The sequence below is a fragment of the Gymnoscopelus microlampas genome, assembly GCF_963454915.1.
Source record: "Gymnoscopelus microlampas genome assembly, chromosome: 3".
Classification (NCBI taxonomy): domain Eukaryota; kingdom Metazoa; phylum Chordata; class Actinopteri; order Myctophiformes; family Myctophidae; genus Gymnoscopelus; species Gymnoscopelus microlampas.
This window is the reverse complement of record NC_139940.1, coordinates 29,889,223-29,914,931: the sequence shown is the minus strand read 5'-3', so window position 1 is coordinate 29,914,931 and position 25,709 is coordinate 29,889,223. Positions and strand designations below refer to the sequence as shown.

Here is a 25,709-nt window from a genome sequence, read left to right as displayed (position 1 = left end):
TCAGTGTCTCTCTTCCTGTGGATGAAATCTCGCACTGGAGGAGGGGCCAGTCCATGTAGACACTTGTAAACAAAGCAGAAGCTTTTGGTTTCTTGTCTAAGACCTTGATGACTCTTAAGAAGTTGTTCAATTGGTTGCAGGACTGTGGCACCAGTAAATGACCAGTTTGTGAAAAAATATTCAATGTGTGATAGGATCATGCAGTGAGATATGTTTTTGCAGTAGCGGTTGTCAAGAAGGGCCTAATCTGGTTGAAATTTTGCAGAGTGAATTTGACTGCATTTGTCACCTTCTGTTTTGAAAGTCAGGTTTGGATCCAATATGACCAATTCCAATTCTAACCCCTCCAGAAACACCTTGGACCTGCTCTCTTTCACTTGCCGTTTGCTGAAAAACATACCGTTTTATTTGCATTTAAGATGAAATGTGTCTCTTAACCAGACTTGAACCTTGTGAGACTAGATCATATTATCTGAAACCGTGTATAAACTCGGGACAGACTTCAGGCAGATCAACGATAAAACTGTGACCAGTCTTATCGTTGAATAACTGGTCGCATGCATCATGAAGTTCTATTGGCCAAACGGGAAAAAAACATGGCATGACTGCTTGAGATATCCTGCAAGCAGACAGACCGACTGACAGAAAACATTACATTGTTGATAGAGGTAATAAATGGGTGGAAATCCCTCTGGCCACTAAAAGGAACCTAATGATGTGGACCTAAAAGCTTTCTTCACCTCAGACGAGTCCTCACAAAGCTGTGGTGTTTGGTTTGCCGTGTGTGTGTGTGTGTGTGTGTGTGTGTGTGTGTGTGTGTGTTAACAGAGACACATTTTACTCATTACCGCATATGTACACACTGTGTTTATGTGTTGAAGTCTTTTGAATGTGCGCATTCATGTGAACCGAGCAGCTGGTACAGGTCTGTTACAGAGTAAACAGTTTCCCATTAAAGCTTTGTCCATCTCCGTCTATTGAATCACAGGCGAGGTCTGCTAGGCTTCCTCTTCAAAAGCAATCTGCAACAGCTGTGAATCATATTTTATAATGCCAGAATTAGCATAATTATGGATGTAACAGATATATAACTATAACCCCTGAAATCAATCAGTTTTCAGCACTTGCAATGGAAAAGTAAAATCAAAGCCAGTGGGTATGATGAATATACTGATGCTAATGGCCTCCTTTTAATTAGGTGTCCTCATAAAGACAAGTTTCAGTGTTTTATGGAAGAGTTTGAATGAACAATGCATCACCGGTAAGTACACCCTCAGCAAAAGTCATTTTCAGAAAACAGACATGATTGCATTAGATTCTGACTCAGTCTGGACTATGTCCCCTTAATTACCCTTCATGCCCTGTTTGTTTATTAGCAATATAACCTACAAGCTCACAGTGTAACCTTGTAGCTATTTTCACCAATGTTTGCCTATTTTCGCAGAATATTGTCCTATTATGAAATAGAGAATCAAGTGTTCATGTGTTTATGACAAATATTGTCGATATGAATACATTTGTGCCAAACAAGGTATCAATTTCTTCATTCAGTGCTCTGAGTCTGAATGACAGGCTCTGAGGCTGAATGACAGCTTCTATACTCCCAGTCACTCGATCACAGCCTGTCAGAGAAATGGGGAGGAAGCCCTGGCTCAACCGGTAAACAAATAGATCATCAGATCATTTTAATAAAAAGAATACTGTCCACCTCTTGTACCAATAACAGCTTCACCTGGAGCTGTCAGACTCAGACCTGTCATCCTCTGTGTGTGTGTGTGTGTGTGTGTGTGTGTGTGTGTGTGTGTGTGTGTGTGTGTGTGTGTGTGTGTGTGTGTGTGTGTGTGTGTGTGTGTGTGTGTGTGTGTGTGTGTGTGTGTGTGTGTGTGTGTGTGTGCGTGCGTGCGTGCGTGCGTGCGTGCGTGCGTGCGTGTGCGTGCGCGGCACAAATGGGATACAGTTGTAAATGCTGCACTCCAGTGGTATGTTTCAGTAATGTATCTTTGGCTGTTCCTGTGCATTCTATGCATGGTAGTAGCAGATTTTCTGTTTGTTTTTAAATCACAAAATATATTCCTTGAAGCTGCAGTTGTACGATAATGAAAGGAAACTGAGATAGAGAGTTGTTATCTGAGGGTTTGATGGGTGACCGAGTTGTTGTTTTTATCTTGTCACCCCCACCCTAAGTTACTTTTATACTCTTGGACGGCCACCTCAAATCACAATGTCAGCCATGATTCCAAGCATGTTCCCTCTGACAAAAATGATCTCCAGTACCTTCTTTCTCATCCTCATTGGTGCTCTTTGGAGATTTAAAAGATTCCACCACCTTTTCCGTCTCTTCTTGTCCCTCCTGTTTTTCACTGTCATGTGTTCCTTTCCACTGAATTACCAGTTGTTTCATATTATGCAGATACACACAATCTTGGCTGTGTTTTTATTTACAGTGTTGCGCAAATTTAGAGAAAAAAGTTCAGACAGCCTATTGAGGTTTCTGAAACCTCCACCCATCTCAGCTAGCATCCAACATCAGCGAGTGTTCTTGAGCTGCAGAAGCTGGAGTTATTCATTGTCCTCAGGCATGACAGATGAAGCGCAGCCACTGGCATGGACGATGGGGGGGGGTGATAATGATGATGTTGATATTGTGTACTTTTTATTGTCCTTCTGTTTTTTCCTCTCATTTGGATGTTTCTGTGGTAACAATGTGAATATCTCACATTCCTCTGTGTCCTTCGTCAGTATGTGTACAGGGAGGCGGTGAAGACGATGTCCCTGCGGATGGCCATGGACGCTTTCTCCATCTTGCTGCCCAGGACAGAGTCTCCCACAATGCGTGCTGCCTGCCTCACTTCCTTCAGCACCTCGTCCAGGCGCTGGATGCAACGCACCACTGTGCCCTCCTGCACGTCTGTCAGCTGGGCGATCTCTGCAAATGGCATGCCTCTGGCCCAGCAGTACACCACCTCTGTCAGACCAAATTTTAACTGGCCTACAAAGTCTTCCACTGTCTGTCCAATCCCATAATCCCTCTGAAGCTCGCCGATACGCTGGGCGACCGTCAGTACACGATCAATACCCTCCTGCAGCGTGTTGGTGATGTGTGGGTCCACCTGTGTGTTTTGTGTAAACACCAGACAGGCCAGCAGGGCGGCACTCTCCTCGGGGGCCAGAGGGCCCAGGGCATTCTCAAACAGCAGCTCTGTGAGCAGCAGCTCGTGGCTGCTGATCTGACAGGCCACCCGTCCCTTCAGTTGCACCACCCCACTGCTGTCAATGTATTTCAGGGCCTTGAGGACTTCGATTCTCTGATGGTATTCAGGGAGCAGGGCCAGAGATTTATCAGACACCTGGTACTCCAGCTTTTCCAGCTCCTCCTTTACCCTCATCCTCTCCTGAACACGCACAAACTGTTCTGAGAAGGTGGGGGAGTGGATGCAGTTGAAGTCTTTTAGGCTGTTCTGAAGCACACGCAGCCTCAAGGACGCCTCTACCGCATCCACGCTCTTCAACTGAAGGTCATTCACTGGGTCAAGGGTCGCAACCCCACCCGGGTTGGCCTCTGCCAATCGCAGGAGTTCTTGTGTTGCTGTGGAGATGGCTTGGCCAGGAGGGTCCTGCCTGAAGCGCAGCTGTTGTCTCTTGTTGTAGTCATCGATGATCCTTTCAGGATTCACCTTCAGAGTTTTCACTGTGATGGCAGAGATGTCCTGCAGCTTTAACTTCTGTATGGTGTGACTGCACGGACCTTCAGGTATGAAAAGAGTTGTGTTGTATGCTTGACGTAAACCTCCAGCATTCAGACTGTTGTCTCCCATGTGCTCAACCCCCTTCTCACACATGATCAGACTGGTGAACGTACGATTCACAGAGTCACTGGACACCTGCAGGATGACTCCCAGAGCGTTGAAGTGCTGTGTGTTTTTGATGACAACGACTCGTCCCATAGACATAACTTTCAGACCGTTCACCGACTCTACAGTCGCTTGCTGAAGGGCCTCGGCGGTGATGCGTAGCTCAGTGACAGTTCTGTAGTAGGGCAGCAGGTCAGAGAGCTGTCCCTCTGTTTCTAGAGGAGGAAGAGATACCAGAGTCTCCTTCAACTGCCCGATCTGCTTCTCCTGGGCCTGTGTGTCTCTGTGACTCTCTGAGAAACTGCGTTTCATCATGTCTGTGACGTGGAGTGCTTCCACGCGCAGCAGATTCAGAATCATGCAGTATGTCAGTCTGAACTGAGAATGGAGGACTGTAGGCTTACCCAGCATCATCACCTGGAGTTCTCCCATATCGTGGACACCCGCCTTACACAGGATGATCACCGTTCCTGTTGCATCCAAACCTCTCCTACCAGCTCTACCTGCCATCTGGATATACTCACCAGGTAGCAGGTTTCTGTATCCTGCACCATCATGTTTCCGGATGCTATCAAACACCACTGTTCTGGCAGGCATGTTCACTCCCATAGCAAATGTCTCTGTTGCAAACAAGACTTTGACCAGTCCTCTGGAGAACAACATCTCAACGACCTCCTTTAGAATGGGAAGGATCCCACTGTGATGGACAGCTATTCCTCTTTTCAGCAAGTCTTTCATCAACAAGATCTGGGGAAGCTGTCTGTCGTCACCTCTGAGTCGACTCAGACTCTTCTGGAGGAAGGAGTGGATCTCCACTTTCTCAAAGGACGAGGTCAGGTCCATGGAGGACAGAGAGCACGCATTGTCATCACAGAGCCTCCGTGAGAAGGTGAACGCTACTACGGGAGTCTGCTTTCTCTGAGACAGCGAGTGAAGTAGAGACAGCCACACCGCTCGGTCCTGGCTGGGTGTTGTGTACTGAGATGTGTTCTTAGTTCCAAATGACTGGGCGTGTTTACTGGTACGTTCCTTCTTGGCCTCCACTGCTGCATAGTACCCTTTAGTGACGAAGTGTCCCGTGGCGTCTACCAATGGGAAGAGCTCTTTCTGTGTCTTGTTGCTGTTTCCTGTGTACAGGAAGTGCTCCAGAGGAACGGGTCTCTTTACTGTGCTGATCACATAAATGTGTCTCTTCTTAATACGCCCAATCCACTCGCTGAACTCAAGGGCATTGGGCACAGTGGCACTGAGGAGAATGATGCTAACGTGGTCAGGAAGCATGATCAAAACTTCCTCCCAGACCACCCCTCTCTCTGCATCATTGATATAGTGAACCTCATCAAAGATTACCCACTCCAAGTCTCTGATTACCTCTGAGCCGTTGTAAAGCATGGACCTGAGAATCTCAGTGGTCATGATGAGACAAGAGGCCTCTGGACTTAGCTGGACATCACCCGTCAGCAGCCCCACATCTCCAAACGTGTTCTTGAAGTCCCTGAACTTCTGGTTGGACAGAGCCTTGATGGGGGAGGTGTAGATGGTCCTGGTCATGTGTTTCTGGGAGAGGGCGACGGCATACTCTGCCACGACAGTTTTTCCAGCTGAAGTGTGCGCTGCCACAAACACAGAGTCATGAGCCTCCAGTCTTAACACTGCCTGCTTCTGGAACAAGTCCAATTCAAATGGCCACTTGAATGCTGGGTTGGGGATGCGTTTATGGAAGTCATGGCAGGGTGAGGTGATATCTACAGGTATGGCCCATTTCTTCTTTTCCTCCAGGACCTCTGTAGGCTTGGACATTCCTCTTTCCTTCTCTGATGTAGAGGGGGGCGACACAGCATCCTTGATACCCAAGTCTTCCAAGCTGTTAGTTCTTTCTAGTGTCTGCGTTTCACAGTTTTCTCGACCTTTCTCCTTCTCCTCAAGGTGCAGGTCGAACATGTCATCAAAGGTGGAAAGAAGAGATAGGAGGTTTATTTCTTCCTTTGCTGTTTTGGCATCTTTATCACTGAAGTCCATTCCAGCTTTAAATCCTGGAGGAACTGTAAGCAAACCATTCTCAAAATCTATGTCCTCCTCCAGCTCAGATTTCTTCTTGATCTGTTCCAGAGTAAGTTCCTCCATACCTCCAGGCAGGAAGGGGTAGTTAGTGTTGCTTCCTCTCAGGCTCTCTGATGGAAGACCAGGTTGACGTTGTAAAGACAACGAATTCTTGGCTGATAGCCGTGTGTCTTCCAGCAACACCTCTGCGAAATCAAGTAGCATTCCTGTTGTTGGATCTCTGACCACTGATAAGCCAGAGTGCAGTGGAGCCGGGGCGCAGTGGAGCAGAGACTCCATGTGAACGTCCCTCTGACTTACATTCAGAAACCTCTGGAAGGCAGCATCGGTGTCATGTATTGGAAGCCAGGCAGGGTCATGTAGAAACTTCCTCTCTATTTCGGTCTCCAGGTTCACGTTGGTAGGAGGCAGCCCATGAGGAAGCGTGCTCTGTGGGGGTAAGGGATGACCATGTGGCAGAGGATGGGTGATCAGCTCCAGCCTCCCAGAACAACCCATCTCCAGCAGTGAGAGAGGCAGGTCTGTAGGGCCCGCGGGGGGCAGATCTATTCTTTTCGTCACTCCGCTGGCCAAATCACAACTGAGATCCAAAGTATTACTTACAGGTTGCTTGGAAACATGCATGTGCACGTATCCAGGTGCTTCTGTAGCACTGCAGTTTAACTCCATGATGAGGCTACAGACAAAATGAGTATTGTTTGTTCCTCAGAACCTCTAAAACACACCTAGACATCTAAACACAGTCTAATGACGATTAAAATAAACTCTCCTTAAAGTTCAAGTTGTGGCGGTGTCTGTTTGTCATTGGCGCGCAACTGTGGCCATATAAGGACTGGACATCCCAGATGTCACCGCAAATCAGCATATGATATGCCCATATATGGACTGGAAATGCCACAACGTCATGACAGCACAAATTGCCAAATATGGCCATATATGGAGTATGGACTGGGAGTTTCCTACGGCATGGTGGGCATCACTTCCTGTCGATTTGATCAGGTATCAGGCATCAAATCGACTTCAACACTAATACCAAGCGCTTGAATTTTGTAAACGGTGGGGCCCATACGTTGGTGCACAAAATAAAAGAAGATCAGAAAATACAAAAAAAACTCCTTAGCAACACGTTCAGTCAGTGTCAGATATCCTCCCTTTACTCACGCCTCCGCGCGAGTCACGGCCAAGTTCACAAGGGCTCCACAGGCTTGAATGAATGAGCAACACGGTATATACCACAGGATATATTCCATCGTTTTCTTAAAGAAAGTGGCTCTTTCCCTCGCAAACCACAATCAGGATATTCCACAACACTCCTTTTCTTTGGCGAGAACAACAAGGAAGTCTTTTTCAACAAAAGGTTATATTATTGGCTTAGAATATGCCGACCCCCTCGCACTGATACCACATTGGCACAAATACAGGCACCAGTCGGCAGGAAGTTACATTAGCAAAATAAAAGCTGCAGTTAAACAATACTGCATTGCTGAAAGAAATGAAATAATAAACATATGCCACATATTAATTTCCTATATTTTTCAGGGCTCTACACATGTCCTATTGTAAACCACACCCACATGTCTGATAAATGTGTCCATTTCCTTCTGCTGTTATTAAACGTGTTGTACAAACGTGTGCTGACAACTTAATTAGCTATTTCCGTGCCTTTACTTTAATTTTTTAGTTGAGCACGGCAGTCCCCTTGGTTCTTGTTAAAACCAGACTTATAAAGTGCACATAGCCTACTTTATATAGTATTTAAAAAATGTAATGATAATGATTTACAGTATATGTAAGCCCTAAGAATGTTGACACTTTAACCCGTTAACCCGTTGAATTTTTACTTCTCAAAAACTGCACAGAGCTGGCTGCAAAAAAATATTTAAACAAAGAATTGTCACTGCATCTTTAAGAGTAGGATTGTATTTGTGATGTTAACAAAATCTACAGTATATGATCACATTATGGATGTATAATGTGGCTCTTCTGTCTGCTGACTTTTTAGAACGCTTTCCATTATATCATTTCCATTCTCACAATCCAAACATTGTTGCTGAAATTTGCAGCCAAGTCTGTGCAGAATAGACATGCGTCTCAACTCTGTTTTGTGTAAAAGCCACCAAACCTCAGAATGGAGAAGTATAGAGCAGTGTGTTCTTCACAGCTCCTTCAAGATATATATTTTTGGCTTTTTCTGACTTTTTTCAAGTCAAAATTAATGTGCTCTCACGCACACACATCACACCCTCTAAATTTGGCCCCACTCAGTTCCTCATAATCCTCTCAAAACGGTGACTTCCTTTTTTTTTTGTGACCAACTTTTTTTTATTTTATCTTTTTTTTATTTTATCTTTTTTTTAAACAAGCTTTCAGAGGTGACAGACATTACATCCCATTGCTGTGTGGGCATGCAGTTCATACAATTACATACAAGTTTGTTAGATACCCTCTAATCTTGTTACAGAGTGAATGGAAGGGGGGGGAAAACAAAACAAAAAAACAACAGAAAACAGAAAAAGAAAAACATTCTTTTTGTTTAGTCTCAGATGTCAGTATATGTTTCAACCTAGTGGAGTACTGATTTAACCTTCTGGGCCGCAGTAAGTAATATTTGAATCGATTCTGTCCTTGCGCCCTGTGCTCTAGCACTGGATGCCTCTAATCTCAGGACTTCGTAGAAGGACAACTTCCAACGGTGAATATTGAGATTGTGAGGTGGTTTCCATCTCATTACAAGCATTTTCTTTGCTGCCGTTAAACCAGCCAAAAACACTCTCTTTTTATGAGGTGTTAATCTTAGAGATGAATCATCATTTAATAATAGAATGTGTGGCAAACAAGGTATGTTTATCTCCATTATGTCAGTGAGAAATAATGCAACCTTGGCCCAAAAAGCTAGTACTCTTGGACATTCCCACATCGTATGTTGTTAAAAATCACTATGAGAATTATTCCCCCTAGATTGTACATTTGGGGTCCTAGTTTACGGACTACATGAGCTGAGGGTGGAACCTGCATGATTTGTCCCACTTTCTGTAGGTCAAAGATTCTGCAAGCCATAGAGGTGCTTCGCATGTAAACAACTTGTTGTAGAAAAAGCACCTGCTGTAAAGGTGATATTCATGTATGTAATGGTAAAGTAAAAAGTTATCCTAAGCATTACACACACAATTTTTTTTTTTATTGAATTTCATAATTCATAATTCATGATTTCCTTAGAATCATGTAGGCTAAAGATGGCATTAAATGTTTAGATTATTTACAGTGGAAACCTTTGTGTAAGCCAGTCCACTCCAATGATTCGCAACGCAATTGTGCAACTACTTACAATACTAGTTGCAATACTTGCAACCATTTCCCCAAAGGCACAGGCCTGCAACTGGTCAGTCCAGACCGCTGCAAATATCTTGCAACTGGTTGCAAGTTGCCACTAGTTGCATTGGTATGGACTTGCCTCAACATCTTTCATGAAAACAGAAATACACCTTGTGTAATGTATAGTCAATATATGTTGCCACTGCCAGTAATTGATGACATTTCTAGAGTTGCTAATATTAACAACTTTTCTGAAAAACATATTGTCTGAGCTATGCCCAGAGGGTCAATAAGGAGATAGAACCATCAGTTTGAAGTGGAATGCCTCATTCGGTTCTATCTATTATTTTGAAAAGTGTGTTTTGGTAGTTCCTCATAATCCTCTAAAAAAAAAGACGGACTTCCTGAAGTCACCATTTACCATACATAGGCTAAAGACCAACTGCCACTCATAGTTCAATTAGACACAACATAAGTGCAGGACATCATACAGAGAGCCTCTGTGGACAACTGCACAGTACCTGAGAGTTTTGCACTAGATTTCCATGCATAGAAAATATGGCAGAGGCAATCTATGTTAACTCAAATGAGGTTGGAGGACATCATTTGAGGGTCATAAGAGCAACAACGAACAATGAAGACATGATATATGCCAATGTGGAAAATACTGAACTTGAAACCAAGGACAAAGTTGAACTGCAGTCAGGTAGGTCAATCAATCTACACACCAACTAAAACAGAGATTACTGTGACATGTTGTTCCTTTAGGTCACCAGTGGTGAATGGCCCATCATCGAAGACAAGATTAGATAAACCTTATGTATAAGCTTGGAATAAAATGTGCATACTTTATGAGCTAAATCAATGTACCGTACACAATAATTTCCATATTCTGTTGTTGCATACAATAATAAAGCCTTGTCAAATTTAGTTTTAGAATATGCTTTGACCTCCAAATCTTATTTTGCTTGATTTTTCTTAATTTTCTTTTTTTAAACAACAACTAGTCCAAAGATCTGAAGGTGTCCTGATGATAATGTGTGATTCATCAGGTTGTGCTCAGAACAAGTCCAGGACTGTTGCAGTGTGTCTGGGGGTGCTATGCGTTCTCCTATTGGCTGTGATCATAGGCCTGCAAGTGCGCAGTGAGTATTCTACACACACCTTTACAAACAAAACACTTGGATTTCATCCATAATAGTTTGGACAATTTTTATTCTGATATTTCCCTTCTCCAGACAGTAAACTTACAGGTTTTCATGATTCTGAAGTTCAACGTGTGAGAATCCAAAACAGAAACCTTACTGAAGACAATGCCCAGCTACAGACCAGTTATGTCAACCTGACAGAAGAGTTCAGCACCATGAACAAAGACCTGACTGCAGAGAAAGACCTGTTCCAAAAGGAGGTTGACAGTCTTAAAGACGGAGGTAAGAGAATAAATCGTATTGGACATAAAGTCGTAATAGACCAAAACTGTGGCTTCAGGGAGCCTCCATTTTATTCCAGGTTATTGCCCTTCATACAATAGAATAGATAATCAGTGACAGTAGCACATGAATGATCAGAGAACACCTACACGAGCATGCACGCAATCTCTCTCTCACACACACACACACACACACACACACACACACACACACACACACACACACACACACACACACACACACACACACACACACACACACACACACACACAGTTTTGAAAGACTTGTACTTCGGCTATTTTCGGCAAAGAGGTTTTATGTAGAGGGGAAAAGAGCAGACCAATTACAGAGCCAATTCAGCCAAAGATCACATTTTACTAAATATTGAGGGTTTTAAGTGGTTAACAATTGTTTGCACCATGTTTTGATTCTTCTCCCTTCTGCAGAGCGCAGACTTACAGAGCAAAGCAAAAATCTTGCTGAAGACAAAAAACTGTTGCAAGCCAGTTATGACAACCTGATGGAACAGTTCAACACCATGAACAAAGAGAAAGACCTGTTCCAAAATGAGGTTGACAGTCTTAAAGACGGAGGTAAGAGAATAAATCGTATTGGACGTAAAGTCGTAATAGACCAAAACTGTGGCTTCAGGGAGTCTCCATTTTTTAGAAGCCACTAGGTGTATTCTCAGTAATGATTAATGCCCTTCATACAATATGTAATCAGTGACAGTAGTACATGAATGATCAGAGAACACCTACACGAGCATGCACGCAATCTCTCTCTCACTCACTCACACACACACACACACACACACACACACACACACACACACACACACACACACACAGACACAGACACACACACACACACACACACACACACACACACACACGCCTAGGACCCTAATGGAAACAAGACCGCAAGGACTTTTTTGGTGATATCCTTTTAGACAAAGTGTTTGACTGTACTCGTGTAAATACAGACCCAAACGACAAATTTGACTAAATATTAAGTGGTTAATAATTGTTTGCACCATGTTTTGATTCTTCTCCCTTCGGCAGAGCGCAGACTTACAGAGCAAAACAAAAACCTTGCTGAAGACAAAAAACTGTTACAAAAGAAGGTTGACAAGGGCTGTCCTAAAGTCACAGGTAAGAGAATACAATACTTTCAACCATCATAAAAGCTACCACAATTACACTGTCTTCTACATTATAAATCATGCATTTCTTTCTCTTTAAGTTTGAATTAATATGTATTTGGTATCAGAGAACAACAAATTAAATAAACAATTCAAATTTCTAGACAACTGCCCTGGTTGGAAAGCGTTTGGCGCCAAATGGTACTTCATCTCCGCTGTGACTGGCAGCAATATGAAAACCTGGGAGGAGAGCAGACAGTACTGTCAGAGTTATGGAGCTGACCTGGTGATCATAAACAGCAGAGAGGAATACAATTTTCTCATGATGAATTACATCAATTGGGCTTGGATCGGTCTGTCTGACCGAGCTTCAGAGGGGACATGGAAATGGGTGGATGGGACAACCCTTCCGGATAAAAGGTTCTGGGTGTCAGGGGAGCCTAATGATGCCGATGGGAACGAAGACTGTGTGCATTTGCAGACCATTAACGGTGCAAGTGGGTGGAATGATGCGCCTTGCACTCAGAACTTTAACTGGATTTGTGAGAAGGTTTAAATAGTGCAAGAGGTTTGTACAGTGTTTGCATGTGCTGAAGATGTTGCTTAGCCACATGGACCCTATAGCATCCCTATTCTGTGCATGTAATAATAGGCTATTTGGCGAAAATAGGCAAACATTCACCAAAAATAGCCAATCTACGAGCTTGCTTGTATTTTCAGCAAAGAGATTTTGTGGAGAGGGAGAAAAGGATAGTATACTGTAGATCCCTGGGGGGCCCTGGTGACTACATTGAGGTTTTAAGTGGTTAAACTATTGATTTTAACCCTGGTTTGGTGAGGGATAGAGTGATTTTTTATTGTTGTTGTTTTTACCTTTTTGTTTAATGTTAAAACAAAATGAAACAATGTCATAATGTTTAAAGTGGGCTTTTACACACACACACACACACACACACACACACACACACACACACACACACACACACACACACACACACACACACACACACACACACACACACACACACACACACACACACACACACACACACACACACACACACACACACACACACACACACACACACACACACACACACACACACAAACACATTTTATTGCTGACTATCTTGCAGCCCAGAGGCCAACAGCTGGTTGATATAGCTATTGTATGAAATGTAAAGGAAGAAAGGTCCGCACACCGTCTTAATGCTCCCAAAATAATGTATTAATAGAACGGTAAAAAAACAACGTTTCGCCCTCGACGGCCTTCGCCAGGTATGTAGGCCTATATACCTGACGAAGGCCAAAACTCTTTTTAATAAACATTTTTAATCTATTTATTTTGATCCAGCACCCGTCAAAATGTATGGATGTGCGTGCACCTCTTGACTGCTATAAGCTATTGTATGAAAACATAATAAATAATAATGTGATGTCATTTTGTTTTGTTTTGCAAATTATTTACCATGTGACTTACATATTAAGTCACATGTATGGATGTGCGTGCACCTCTTGACTGCAAGCTATTGTATGAAAACATAATAAATAATAATGTGATGTCATTTTGTTTTGTTTTGCAAATTATTTACCATGTGACTTACATATTAACTACAGACATAATTGTCACTTTTAACTGGGGGTGGTGGGGGAGAGACATGACATTATGGTGAACTTTCTACTCCACAGGATCATTCAATTGGCAAAACTGGACCAATGTTTTTCATTAAAATGAATGGATTATTAATTAATTCATTTCAACTTTCAAAGTCACTGACATAAAGGATAAGGATAATTCCTTTAACAGGTCCGTTCATGAAAGTCCTTGCGGTCTTGTTTCCAATGAGGGCCTGTGAGCAATTAGGGGTTAAGAGTCTTGCTCAGGGACAAATTTAATTTCATCGACACATTTGCTGGCCTGACCTGGGGCAACCAGGGCCTCTGGCTCCCTAGGCGGGCTCACTAACCACTCAGCATGTTATAAGTCAATTCCAAGTCCCACTCCCAAGTTATGAAGGGCACGTCTCACTGACCCCACCATGTTCAGGTCAAGTCCAATACTTTGTAGGCCTACAATATTTACTGTGACAGTGAGCGTTTAAAATATAACATGCAGACAGGCATGCAACATTCTGCATATGGTGGAATTCACTGTTTGATGAAAGATTGATACCCAGTGGTGGACGAAGTGCTCAACCCCAGTACTTGAGTAAAAGTACAGATACTAATGGTCAAATTTACTCCACTATAAGTAAAAGTAGCTCAGTCAAAAGTACAAAAGTAATTGCTTTTGAAAATAATTAAGTAAAAGCAGAAGTAAGTAAAAGTATAAAGTAAACTTACTTAGAAGTAAGTAAGTTTATATATATATATATATATATATATATATATATATATATATATATATATATATATATATATATATATATATATATATATATATATATATATATCAATGCATTGCTGTAATGTTTTCACAATTAATTTATAGAACGTAAGCAAAAGTGAAAAGTGAAAGTGAAAATGTCTGTGTGTGTATTTTTCATAACATGGACTTCAGATTAGGCCATGGGGTGTTCTTGGTGGTTTGTCAGGCTGATCCAGCTGCTAATCAGACTCAGTTCGTTCTTTTCCTGCCGCCACCATTACCGTGTTTTGTTTTGAGTTGAAACGAAACAAAAAAAAGTGGTGGACATATGGATAGGTTTGCGTTTGACGTATTTCCACAGTTATTTGATTTGATTTGATTTTATTAATTCATGCTTGCAGTGGAGCCAGGGCCCCACTGAAAAACTGCAGAACTTTACATATATATACTGTAGATATAAAAGAGCATTTGCATACAAGAACAGTTAAAAAACATTTAAAAAACATTTAAAAACATTTCATTTCGCGGAAGCAGAAGATGAGGACATTTAAAACAGTTCTGGTGGCCATGTTGTTTATACAGTCTGACCAATATTATTATACAGCCTGACTGCCGCATACAGGGTAGAGTTTTTCAGCCTGTTGGTTTTGGCTTTGGGTTTAGGTTCTGACAACTCATGTTGATTCCTCAGTGTCCTGGTAGTATCTATCTCTAGTACCTGGTAGCGTGCATTGTGGCCTTGCATAGAACTATAAAATTCTGTTCATCTCACAAGCCAGATATCGTAATTGAAATTGTCAGCCAGCTCTGTGCAGTTTTTTCCTGACTAGACACATAACTTCAACATGCCAGACAACACTGTTCTGTGTGAAAACCTGGCGTGATGGTGCGTGCATTGTGGCCTTGCATAGAACCATAGAACCTTAACCCTTCCATTGTGTTAGGGTCATTTTTGACCCATTTTCAAGTTTAAATAGGTAAAAAGTAACCTTTACATTTCTTTATTGGAACAAGGCTTCATGATGTCCTCAGAAATAGCCATTTTAACGCAACAAAATAATTTATTATCATTTTTTTTTCATCATTTTAATTAATTCTGATGGTCTCCATAAAAAAAGTGACACTTGTGGTGTTAGGGTCCGAAATGACCCGTTAGAGAAGTGTGGCTCAATTACCCCCAAATTGTCAATATTCAATGTTTACATGTTTGAGAGTGAGAGAGACTTGTCCTCAATTAGCATTTGCTATCAGGAGTAAAATAAAGTTTGAGTTTATGAAAAATAAATGACTTTTTACCTTCTATGGTATACGGGTAAAAAATAACCTTAACACACCAAGTGTCACTATTTTTAATAATATTAAAAATGTTTAAAGTTAAACAAAAAGGTTTTTTTTTTGTTTTTTTTTGGAAGTGTGTTCTAATGTTAGTTCTAATGTTAGTCTATTATAGCTAGATAACATCATTATCCATTGTCTTCATTATAGGAAATGTATGAGTGAATTTTAACATTTTTATAATTGAAAACGAGATATATTGAAAGATGAAACCCTAACCCTAACCAAACATAATATTTTTTTCAAATGTCAGCTATGAGGTGGGAGAAAAAAATAAATGAAAATAATTATTCTTTGAGTATTTAGGGCTGAGTTAAATCACAGGTCAGATTTGACCCGCTAACCCCACAAGTGGATGCAGGTTTCTAACACATTGCAAGGGTTAAACTTCTGTTCAACTCACAAGCCAAACATCGTCATTGAAATTGTCAGCCAGCTCTGTGCAGTTTTGCAGAAGTAAGAACTCCTGATAACTTCAACATGCCAGACAACACTGTTCTGTGTGAAAGCCATCAAACCTCAGAATGGTGAAGTAGAGCAGTGTGTTCTTCACAGCTTCTCCATAGCTTTCATGACATCTGACAATTCAGCAATAATGTAACCCATGTACAGAGACCTTATATGTCTCTAAACAGACTGTGTGTGGCTGCAGGGGAGGTGCAAAGCACTGATGAAAGCCTGGACTATATAATAGACGGGTTTCCGAGCGACGTCATCACAGAGCAGAATGCGCAATCTGCGCATGCCTGGGGGTGGAAGGCGCGTTCGAAAATACAGCCCTGAGCGGCAGTGAGCGCACTGGCCAATACAAACTAATAGCCGAGTGTGCTCCGGTGCGTAATTTCCAAACGCACCCATAGGCTTCCCCCCGCAGCTGCGCGGTCATATTCCTCTCAATGTTTACTAACAGGAAACCTGTCTATAATATGCAACAGAACAGACATGCAGCTGTGGAGCAGTGCAGACCACGGCATGTCCCACCTGCTGCAATGTGACCATGCCTCCCAGTGTTGCCTAGAACACTGGTTCCCAAACCTTTTAGCTCGAGACCCTAAAGAGAAATTTGATGTCTCCTCTGGACCCAAGCTATAGTGAAAATAGCAGATCTGCTTGCAGATTGGCTATTTCCACTACAGTACTTCTTGAACATTTTATTTATTTATTTGTTTATTTGACAGGGACAATACAAAAAACAATGGGCCTCATTCAGCAATAAATTCGTAAGTTGTCTTCTTAAATTTCTTCCTAAGTGAATTCCTAAGAGAAGTCGAGTCAGATTCATGAAACTTTCTTAAAAGGCAGAATTGTTCGTAACTATGTTCTTGATGATGATGAATCACAATCCTCGTAACTTGAAGGGGTGTGCCAGTTAATCCCAATTACTTTAGGGAGCCTCCCCACCAATCCCCATATAAGGCATGACTGCATGACTCTGCCTGCAGTCACACCTGTGTGTGATTGCTGCACACAGAAATCACAGGAAATCACACAGAGAAATGAAGTTGAGAGAATGAAGTAAAGATACCTAAACTAAAGCCTAAAGATGGTGGAACACCAGACTCCAAACATAAAAATAAATAAATATTTCTGTGGAGGTACTTCTGAAGTGAACAGCAAATTATTTTATTTAATGAATGAATGTATTTTATTATTTCTCTCACATTAATCAACATATCACCACTCGACATCAATGTAAATTTGATGAAATTAGCTGTTAAAAATGTTATCCATATTTCATGTTCAGGAGTAGCGTTAGTAGTGGATATAAAACATTTTAGTACTGAAAGCTGGTGGGTGGATATAGAGGGTCTTTAAGGTAGCAGCTGCTTGGTATGTAATGGGGTGGAAATAGGGGTGTGGTGGGTGATATGGTGGTGCAAGGAGGGGTGTAGGGGGCTGTGTGGGGTATGGGGATGGGTGTGACGGGTGGGTATAGGGGGGCTTTCAGGTAGGAAGGGGACTTGAAAATGGGGGTGTGGCGAATGTCGGGATATGGGGGTGGGGGTATGGGGGGGCGATGAGGGTGGGTTGGGTGGGGGGTTATGGGGTGGGTATGGGGCTTGGGCTTCAACTCAACCGGGTCTGTTTGGGTTAGATGCATTTGGCTGCAGACCCCAACCTGAAAATATTTTCTGCTAGGGAAATGTTTTCAAGATTTATCAAAATGTTTCGAAAATAGCCGATCTACAAGTTCAAAATTGCCAGTACTGGGACGCGTTGTGAGCTTGTAGATCAGCTATTTTCAAACAAAGTATAAAATAGGGTTAAAGTGATTAAACTGTTCCTCGTTTGCTGTGGACCCCCTGGAACAGCTTCAAGGACCCCTGGGGGTCCCCAGACCACACCTTTGAGAACCTTTTTTGCTCTAAAGATATGATACAAATATTATTGTAATTTAAATCCTATATTATACAACTGTAGAATTGAAGAAACTTCGAGAATTAATTATTTTTGCACAAACATATCACACTTAAGAACTCAAAGGCCACCCTAAGAGTGCTCTCTAGTATGCGTAGATTTCTTCTTAACTTAAGAACAAATCACAGCTAAGAAAACATTTGTGAATGCCAAAATCTCTTAAAAAACTTCTTAAGTGGGTCTAAGAACAAATTTGTTCGTAAGTACGGTTCATGAATCGGGCCCAATGAATCAAGTTTACAAAACATGAGACCGTTGCCTTGTATATATGGGGTTTGTAGCCGAGGCTAATTTGCGACCCCAGTCCCTGGTTAGACCTTTCTATACAGATATCTACCTAGTAAAAAAATCAATTACAAAAAGGACATGCATGAAGCTCTAATCTAAACAAGTACAAAAACAATAACATTCTCATTTGTTTTCTAATTTATGGAATTTCTTAGATTTTCTTTTTTATTTATTCATGAAATTCTCTTGATAAATCATTGCATTTATTTTTAATTCATGAAAATATATATTTATTTCATTTATTAATTTTTGGCGGGGAAAATGTTTTGAAATAATAATAAAAAACATTTATAAAACAAAAAATTAATGGACGTTTACTCGTGACCCATAAAAATGTGTCCGCGACACACAAAAGTGTTTTGGAAACAGTTGCCTAGAAGACCTCGGCATCCATTCCATCAGCGGTGACTTTTGCTCAGTCTTAACATCTGAGATGGCTGTGGACTTCAAAAGATGACCATTGACCACAAAATAATTTGTTTGATTGATCAACACCAGTCATATGGGGGGGGGGGGGGGGGGGGGTTATTAAGAAATGTTGATGGGTCACCTTTGGTCCAACCCGGACATTAGTGTGGCTGTGGTTCCATCAGCAATTTTTTTTTTTTTTGTTAAAACTAAAAGTTTTGTTGTTAAAAATATATTCTGATAGTAATCATTGCTATTGAGTGTTTGTTCAGTAACAGGGGTCTCCATGTCTCTCCAGCTCTTTAACAAGCAGAAAATACACTTTTAGGTACTGTGTAGGTGACACAATTTCAGTCAATCAGAAGAGAGTACCCATTAGTACTTTTTCTATAGTGTTCTAGTTCCAATTTTGTCTGCTTATTTATTTGTGTCATCACTTCAAATTTCACTTGTTTAATTTGCATGTATCCTGACTGATAATAATAATAATAATAATAATACATTTTATTTGTAATGCGCTTTTCATTCACAAGGAATCTCAAAGTGCCACAAGGTAAAACATCATCAATCATATAAAGTTAAAAAGCACGGTTTAAAAACAGATATGACTAAACAACAATTCAACATGAAAATGCCCTCTGAAACAAAAACGTTTTCAGGCCTATTTTAAAAGAGTCCAGGGTCTGTGGTGCTCTCAGGTCAATAGGAAGGCTGTTCCATAGGCGCGGCGCTGCCGAGCAGAAGGCCCGGTCACCCATAGTACGTAGATTTGTACCAGGGACATCGAGGAGGAATCTGCTGGTAGATCTGAGGGTGCGGGTGGAATTTTGTGGGGGCCTAATTAATTTCTGTAGGTAGGGACTGAGTTATCTATCCATTGGTATCCCAACCTGAAAATGCATTTTCTGTATGAGACAATGGGCCTCATTCAGCAACGGTACTTAAGAGCAAATTTCTTCTTAAACCCATGCACTTAAGAAGTTTTTAAGAAGATTTTGGTATTCTCCAATGTTTTCTTAGCTGTGATCTGTTCTTAGGTAAGAACAGAATCTACGCACAAGAAGATTTTGGTATACTCCAATGTTTTCTTAGCTGTGATCTGTTCTCAGGTAAGAACAGAATCTACACACACTGATGAGCACTCTTAGGGTGCCCTTTGAGTTCTTAAGTGTGACATGTTTGTGCAAAAATAATTAATTCTCGAAGTTTCTTCAATTCTACAGTTGTATAATATGGGATTTAAATTACAATAATATTTGTATCATATCTTTAGAGCAAAAAAGGTTCTCAAAAGTGTGGTCTGGGGACCCCCAGGGGTCCTTGAGGGAGTTCCAGGGGGTCCACAGCAAACGAGAAACCCGGTTGAGTTGAAGCCCAAGCCCCATACCCACTCCATAACCCCCCCCCCAACCCACCCTCGTCCCCCCGTCCCCCGTCCCCCCTCACCCCCCCATAACTCCATATCCCCGACATTCGCCACACCACCATTTTCCCGTCCCCTTCTTACCCGAAAGCCCCCCTATACCCACCCGTCACACCCATCCCCATACCCCCCACACAGACCCCTACAGCCCTCCTTGCACCACCATATCACCCACCACACCCCTATTTCCACCCCATTACATACCAAGCAGCTGCTACCTTAAAGACCCTCCATATCCACCCACCAGCTTTCAGTAATAAAATGTTTTATATCCACTACTAACGCTACTACTGAACATGAAATATGGATAACATGGTAATTTCAGCAAATTTACATTGATGTCTAGTGGTGATATGTTGATTAATGTGAGAGAAATAATAAAATACATTCATTAATTAAATTAAATAATTTGCTGTTCACTTCAGAAGTACCTCCACATAACTATTGATTTATTTATTTTTATGTTTGGAGTCTGGTGTTCAACCATCTTTAGACTTTAGTTTAGGTATTCTTTACTTCATTCTCTCAACTTTATTTCTGTGTGATTTCCTGTGATGTCTGTGAGCAGCAATCACACACAGGTGTGACTGCAGGCAGGGCCATGCAGTCATGCCTTATATGGGGATTGGTGGGGCGGCTACCTATGGTAATTTGGATTAACTGGCACACCCCTTCAAGTTACGAGGACTGGGATTCATCATCATAAGAACATAAGTTACGAACAATTCTGCCATTTAAGAACGCTTCATGAATCTGACTCGACTTCTCTTAAGAATTCACTTAGGAAGAAATGTTAGAGGAAACATTAGGAACGTATTGCTGCATGAGGCCCAATGTTACTGAACAAACACTCTATAGCAATGAGTACTAGAATATACTATTTAACATTTATTTTAAGCAAATAAAATCACTTACCTTACCTTTCATTTTAATCCTTTGGATTGACAAAGAAAACAAACTATGGACAACAAAGGCTCAGTCTACGGACATATTTACTATTTAAATGTGAACCTACAATGTAATTGGCTGTGCCAAGGGCCAAACATGTCTGGGGGGTGATATTGTTTTTTTGCTGCTTTTACAACTTTTACAATTATAATTATTACTATTATTATTATTATTAGTAATAATAGTAGTATTCCAAGTATAGTACAGCAGATTAATGGCAAATTTCAGAATCGTTCACTTTGTGATACAAGCATGGAATTTGGCACCAATACTCTATAAGAGCCACTCTTATGGAAAAAGGTGCTGGCCACTCAAAAATCCAACATAAAACTGAAAGTAGATCAAATATCAAAGTAGCTTCTATACCATCACCTTCATCCAGCTTTCCTGGGTCCAGGATCATTGGTATTTGATTGATCTCATGAAAGACTGAAACATTGGTGGCAAGCATAAGTAGCATATGTTGAGGAACATGATGGGTTGGAGGTGATACTAGGGCATCATTATTTTAGTGTTTCTGAAAAAGACAACATTTCTTCCAATCAGTTTGCCTGTTGACTAACATTAGATTTGCGTTTGCCATTTTTGGGGGAATTGATTTCTGATTAAGGCCGAAGGGCATACAACTAGGTTCGGGTGACCTACACCTCGCCTGATCATTCATCCAGTGCCTTTTAACTCATTAAACTGCCAGATTTCTTTCTGGCTGCGTTTACCCACTGCCAGCGATTATCTTACCTTTTTCAAGTAGTCACAGAATATCTATCTCTAGTATGATCGATCCCCTGATGGTTGCTAATCACGGAGGGTTTCACTGAGCTTCCGCAAAAGAAAAAAAAATGTCATCGCGGCCTTCCGTTCGTTTGTTATTCACCTGTTTCCTAGGCTGTGTGTTTTCCACTTTCTGTCGATTTCATTGGATATCATTGGTCATCCGACCAGTTTCATTGGATTTCATTGGATCAAATCGACAGGAAGTAAGTATACATGAACAAGTCATGAATAGCCGCGCTTACCCTTGGCTCGGCTCCCCCACGCTGGCACACCCTGTCAATTCAGGCACGGCTATCTAACTACATATACACTATTACTAGCTAATTGATCGGGCCTGTTAGACAGCATTTGTGACACTGATAAGCTGTACTATGAATGCGTGGGTTAGCGATTTTTCGAACAATTGCTGGTGAAAAGCATGCTGCAAATATGTAATGGTAAAATAAATGATAATATTACTTACACAGCTACATTATATTGAGGCTGGAACCTGCTGGATAATTGATTCTTACTATTTACTCTGTCAAGAATGAATGAATGAGTTGGGGATTTTGCCAGCCATAGAGGTGAAAAAAGCACCTGCTGCAAAGGTGATATTAATGTACAGCATGTTATGTTAACCCATTCAATCGTGGAAAGCATCAGTGTTATTTTAGCCTTTAGCTATATATATATAGCAACATGTTTTTTTCAGAGAACTGTTAGGATTAAGAAGGCATTTATAGAATTCATTACTCACTTACATTAGGCTATAGGCTATTTAGTTTATTGAATTTAATAATTTCCTTAGAATCTATGTATGTAATCATGGTATTGCATCTTTAGGTTAGGAACCTAAAGAGGAACCTTTGTGTAACATCTTGAAAACGTGTACATATTGCGTAATGTGTAGTCACTATGTTGTCACTGCCAGGAATAAAGAACATATAGTCTGACCTATGCCCACTGTTTTGAGAATCAAACTAAGAATTGTCAGTTTGAAGTAGAATACCTCAGTTGTATTGTACAGGTATAGGCTAAATTTGAAAAGTATGTTTTGACATGGGGTTATGAATGGATTGATAACACACAGAAAGCTACCACCGCTGCAATATTATCAAATATTATCTAGTATTATCTGTATACCTTCCCAAAAATCACTATGAGAATTATTCCCCCTAGATAGTACATTTGGGGTCCTAGCTTACGGACTACATGAACTGAGGGTGGAACCTGCATGATATTCGATTTGTCCCACTTTCTGTAGGTCAAACATTCTGCAAGCCATAGAGGTGCTTTGCATGTAAACAACTGTTGTGGGAAAAAGCACCTGCTGCAAAGGTGATCATGTATGTAATGGTAAAGTAAAAAGTTATCGTAAGCATTACACACACAATTATTTTTTATTGAATTTCATAATTCATGATTTCCTTAGAATCATGTAGGCTAAAGATGGTATTAAATATTTAGGTTATTTACAGAGAAAAGCTTTGCGTAAGCCAGTCCACTCCAATGATTTGCAACGCAATTGTGCAACTACTTGCAATACTAGTTGCAATACTTGCAACTACTTGCAACCATTTCTCCAAAGGCACAGGCCTGCAACTGGTCAGTCCAGACCGCTGAAAATATCTTGCAACTGGTTGCAAGTTGCGTCTAGTTGCATTGGTATGGACTTGCCTCAACATCTTTCATGAAAACAGAAATACACCTTGTGTAATGTATAGTCAATATATGTTGCCACTGCCAGTAATTAATGACATTTCTAGAGTTGCTAATATTAACAACTTTTATGAGAAACATATTGTCTGAGCTATGCCCACCATTTTCCAAAGAGAGAGGGTCAATAATGAGATATAACCATCAGTTTGAAGTGGAATACCTCATTCGGTTCTATCTATGATTTTGAAAAGTGTGTTTTGGTAGTTCCTCATAATCCTCTAAAAAAAAAGACGGACTTCCTGAAGTCACTATTTACCATACTGTACATAAAGACTAACTGCCACTCATAGTTCAATTAGACAACATAAGTGCAGGACATCATAAGAGAGCCTGTGTGGACAACTGCACAGTACCTGAGAGTTTTGCATTAGATTTCCATGCATAGAAAAAATGGCAGAGGCAATCTATGTTAACTCAAATGAGGTCGGAGGACATCATTTGAGAGTCATAAGAGCAACAACGAACAATGAAGACATGATATATGCCAATACTAAACTTGAAACCAAGGACAAAGTTGAACTGCAGTCAGGTAGGTCAATCTACACGCCAATCTACACAACTAAACAGACATTACTGTGACATATTGTTTCTTTAGGTCTCCAGTGGTGAATGGTCCATCATCGAAGACAAGATTAGACAAACCTTATGTATAAGCTTGGAATAAAATGTCCATACTTTATGAGCTAAATCAATGTACACAATAATTTCCATATTCTGTTGTTGCATACAATAATAAAGCCTTGTCAAGTTTAGTTTTAGAATAGGCTATGACCTCCAAATCTTATTTTGCTTGATTTTTCTTAATTTTCTTTTTTTAAACAACAACTAGTCCAAAGAGCTGAAAGTCTCCTGATGATAATGTTTGATTCATCAGGTTGTGCTCAGAAGTCCAGGACTATTGCAGTGTGTCTGGGGGTGCTATGCTTTCTCCTATTGGCTGTGATCATAGGCCTGCAAGTGCACTGTGAGTATTCCACACATACCTTTACAAACAAAACACTTGGATTTCATCCATAAGAGTTTGGACAATTTTTATTCTGATATTTCCCTTCTCCAGACAGTAAACTTACAGGTTTTCATGATTCTGAAGTTCAACAGGTGAGAATCCAAAACAGAAACCTTACTGAAGACAATGCCCAGCTACAGACCAGTTATGCCAACCTGACAGAAGAGTTCAGCACCATGAAAAAAGACCTGACTGCAGAGAAAGAGCTGTTACAAAAGGAGGTTAAAGACGGAGGTAAGAGAATAAATCGTATTGGACGTAAAGTAACTGTGGCTTCAGGGAGCCTCAATTTTTTAGAAGCCACTAGGTGTATTCTCAGTAAGGTTAATGCCCTTCAACAATCAGTGACAGTAGTACATGAATGATCAGAGAACACTTACATGAGCATGCACGCAATCTCTCTCTCTCTCTCTCTCTCTCTCTCTCTCTCTCTCTCTCTCTCTCACTCACTCACTCACTCACTCACTCACTCACTCACTCACTCACTCACTCACTCACTCACTCACTCACTCACTCACTCACTCACTCACTCACTCACACACTCACACACTGCAATGCAATAAGAGCAGTTTTGAAAGACTTGTATTTCGGCTATTTTCGGCAAAGAGTAGAGTGTTTGGTGTAGAGGGGAATAGAGCAGACCAATTACAGAGCCAGGTCAAATTGTACTAAATATTGAGTGTTTAAGTGGTTAACAATTGTTTGCACCATGTTTTGATTATTCTCCCTTCTGCAGAGCGCAGACTTACAGAGCAAAACAAAAACCTTGCTGAAGACAAAAAACTGTTGCAAGCCAGTTATGCCAACCTGATGGAACAGTTCAACACCACAAACAAAGAGAAAGACCTGTTACAAAAGAAGGTTGACAAGGGCTGTCTTAAAGTCACTGGTAAGAAAATACTTTCAACCGTCATAAAAGCTACCACAATTACAATGACTTCTACATTATAAATCATGCATCATCCTATTGTCTTTCTTTCTCTTTAAGTTTGAAATAATATGTATTCGGTATCAGAACAACAAATTAAAATAAACACTTCAAATTTCTAGACAACTGCGATGGCTGGAAAGCGTTCGGCTGCAAATGGTACTTAATCTCAGCTGAGGCTGACAGGAATAGAATGAAAAACTGGAACGAGAGCAGACAGTACTGTCAGAGTAAAGGAGCTGACCTGGTGATCATAAACAGCAGAGAGGAACACGATTTTCTCACAGTCAATCAGAAACTCGGTTCTTGGATTG

The 25,709-nt window shown here is 41.0% G+C and overlaps 2 protein-coding genes across 2 annotated transcripts in view; one reads left to right on the top strand and one right to left on the bottom strand.

The window, feature by feature from the left end:
- Nucleotides 1–2,735: 2,735 nt before the first annotated feature.
- On the bottom strand, nucleotides 2,736–6,581 carry LOC311041817 (superkiller complex protein 2-like; the record flags this gene model as incomplete). Its single annotated transcript, XM_084052303.1, has 1 exon — nucleotides 2,736–6,581. One exon carries the CDS (start codon nucleotides 6,579–6,581, stop codon nucleotides 2,736–2,738), a length of 3,846 nt encoding a protein of 1,281 aa, XP_083908429.1.
- Nucleotides 6,582–9,673: 3,092 nt separating this feature from the next.
- The window catches only part of LOC311041816 (uncharacterized protein), a gene marked incomplete at its 3' end in the record, with an annotated part of 55,043 nt that continues 39,007 nt past the window's right edge, over nucleotides 9,674–25,709 (top strand). Inside the window, exons 1-5 of the mRNA XM_084052302.1 lie at nucleotides 9,674–9,930; nucleotides 10,277–10,369; nucleotides 10,463–10,654; nucleotides 11,101–11,247; nucleotides 25,204–25,356. Of these exons, the coding sequence (XP_083908428.1) occupies nucleotides 9,783–9,930; nucleotides 10,277–10,369; nucleotides 10,463–10,654; nucleotides 11,101–11,247; nucleotides 25,204–25,356 (733 nt within the window). The 5' untranslated portion in view covers nucleotides 9,674–9,782. The remainder of the gene's footprint in view (nucleotides 9,931–10,276; nucleotides 10,370–10,462; nucleotides 10,655–11,100; nucleotides 11,248–25,203; nucleotides 25,357–25,709) is intronic.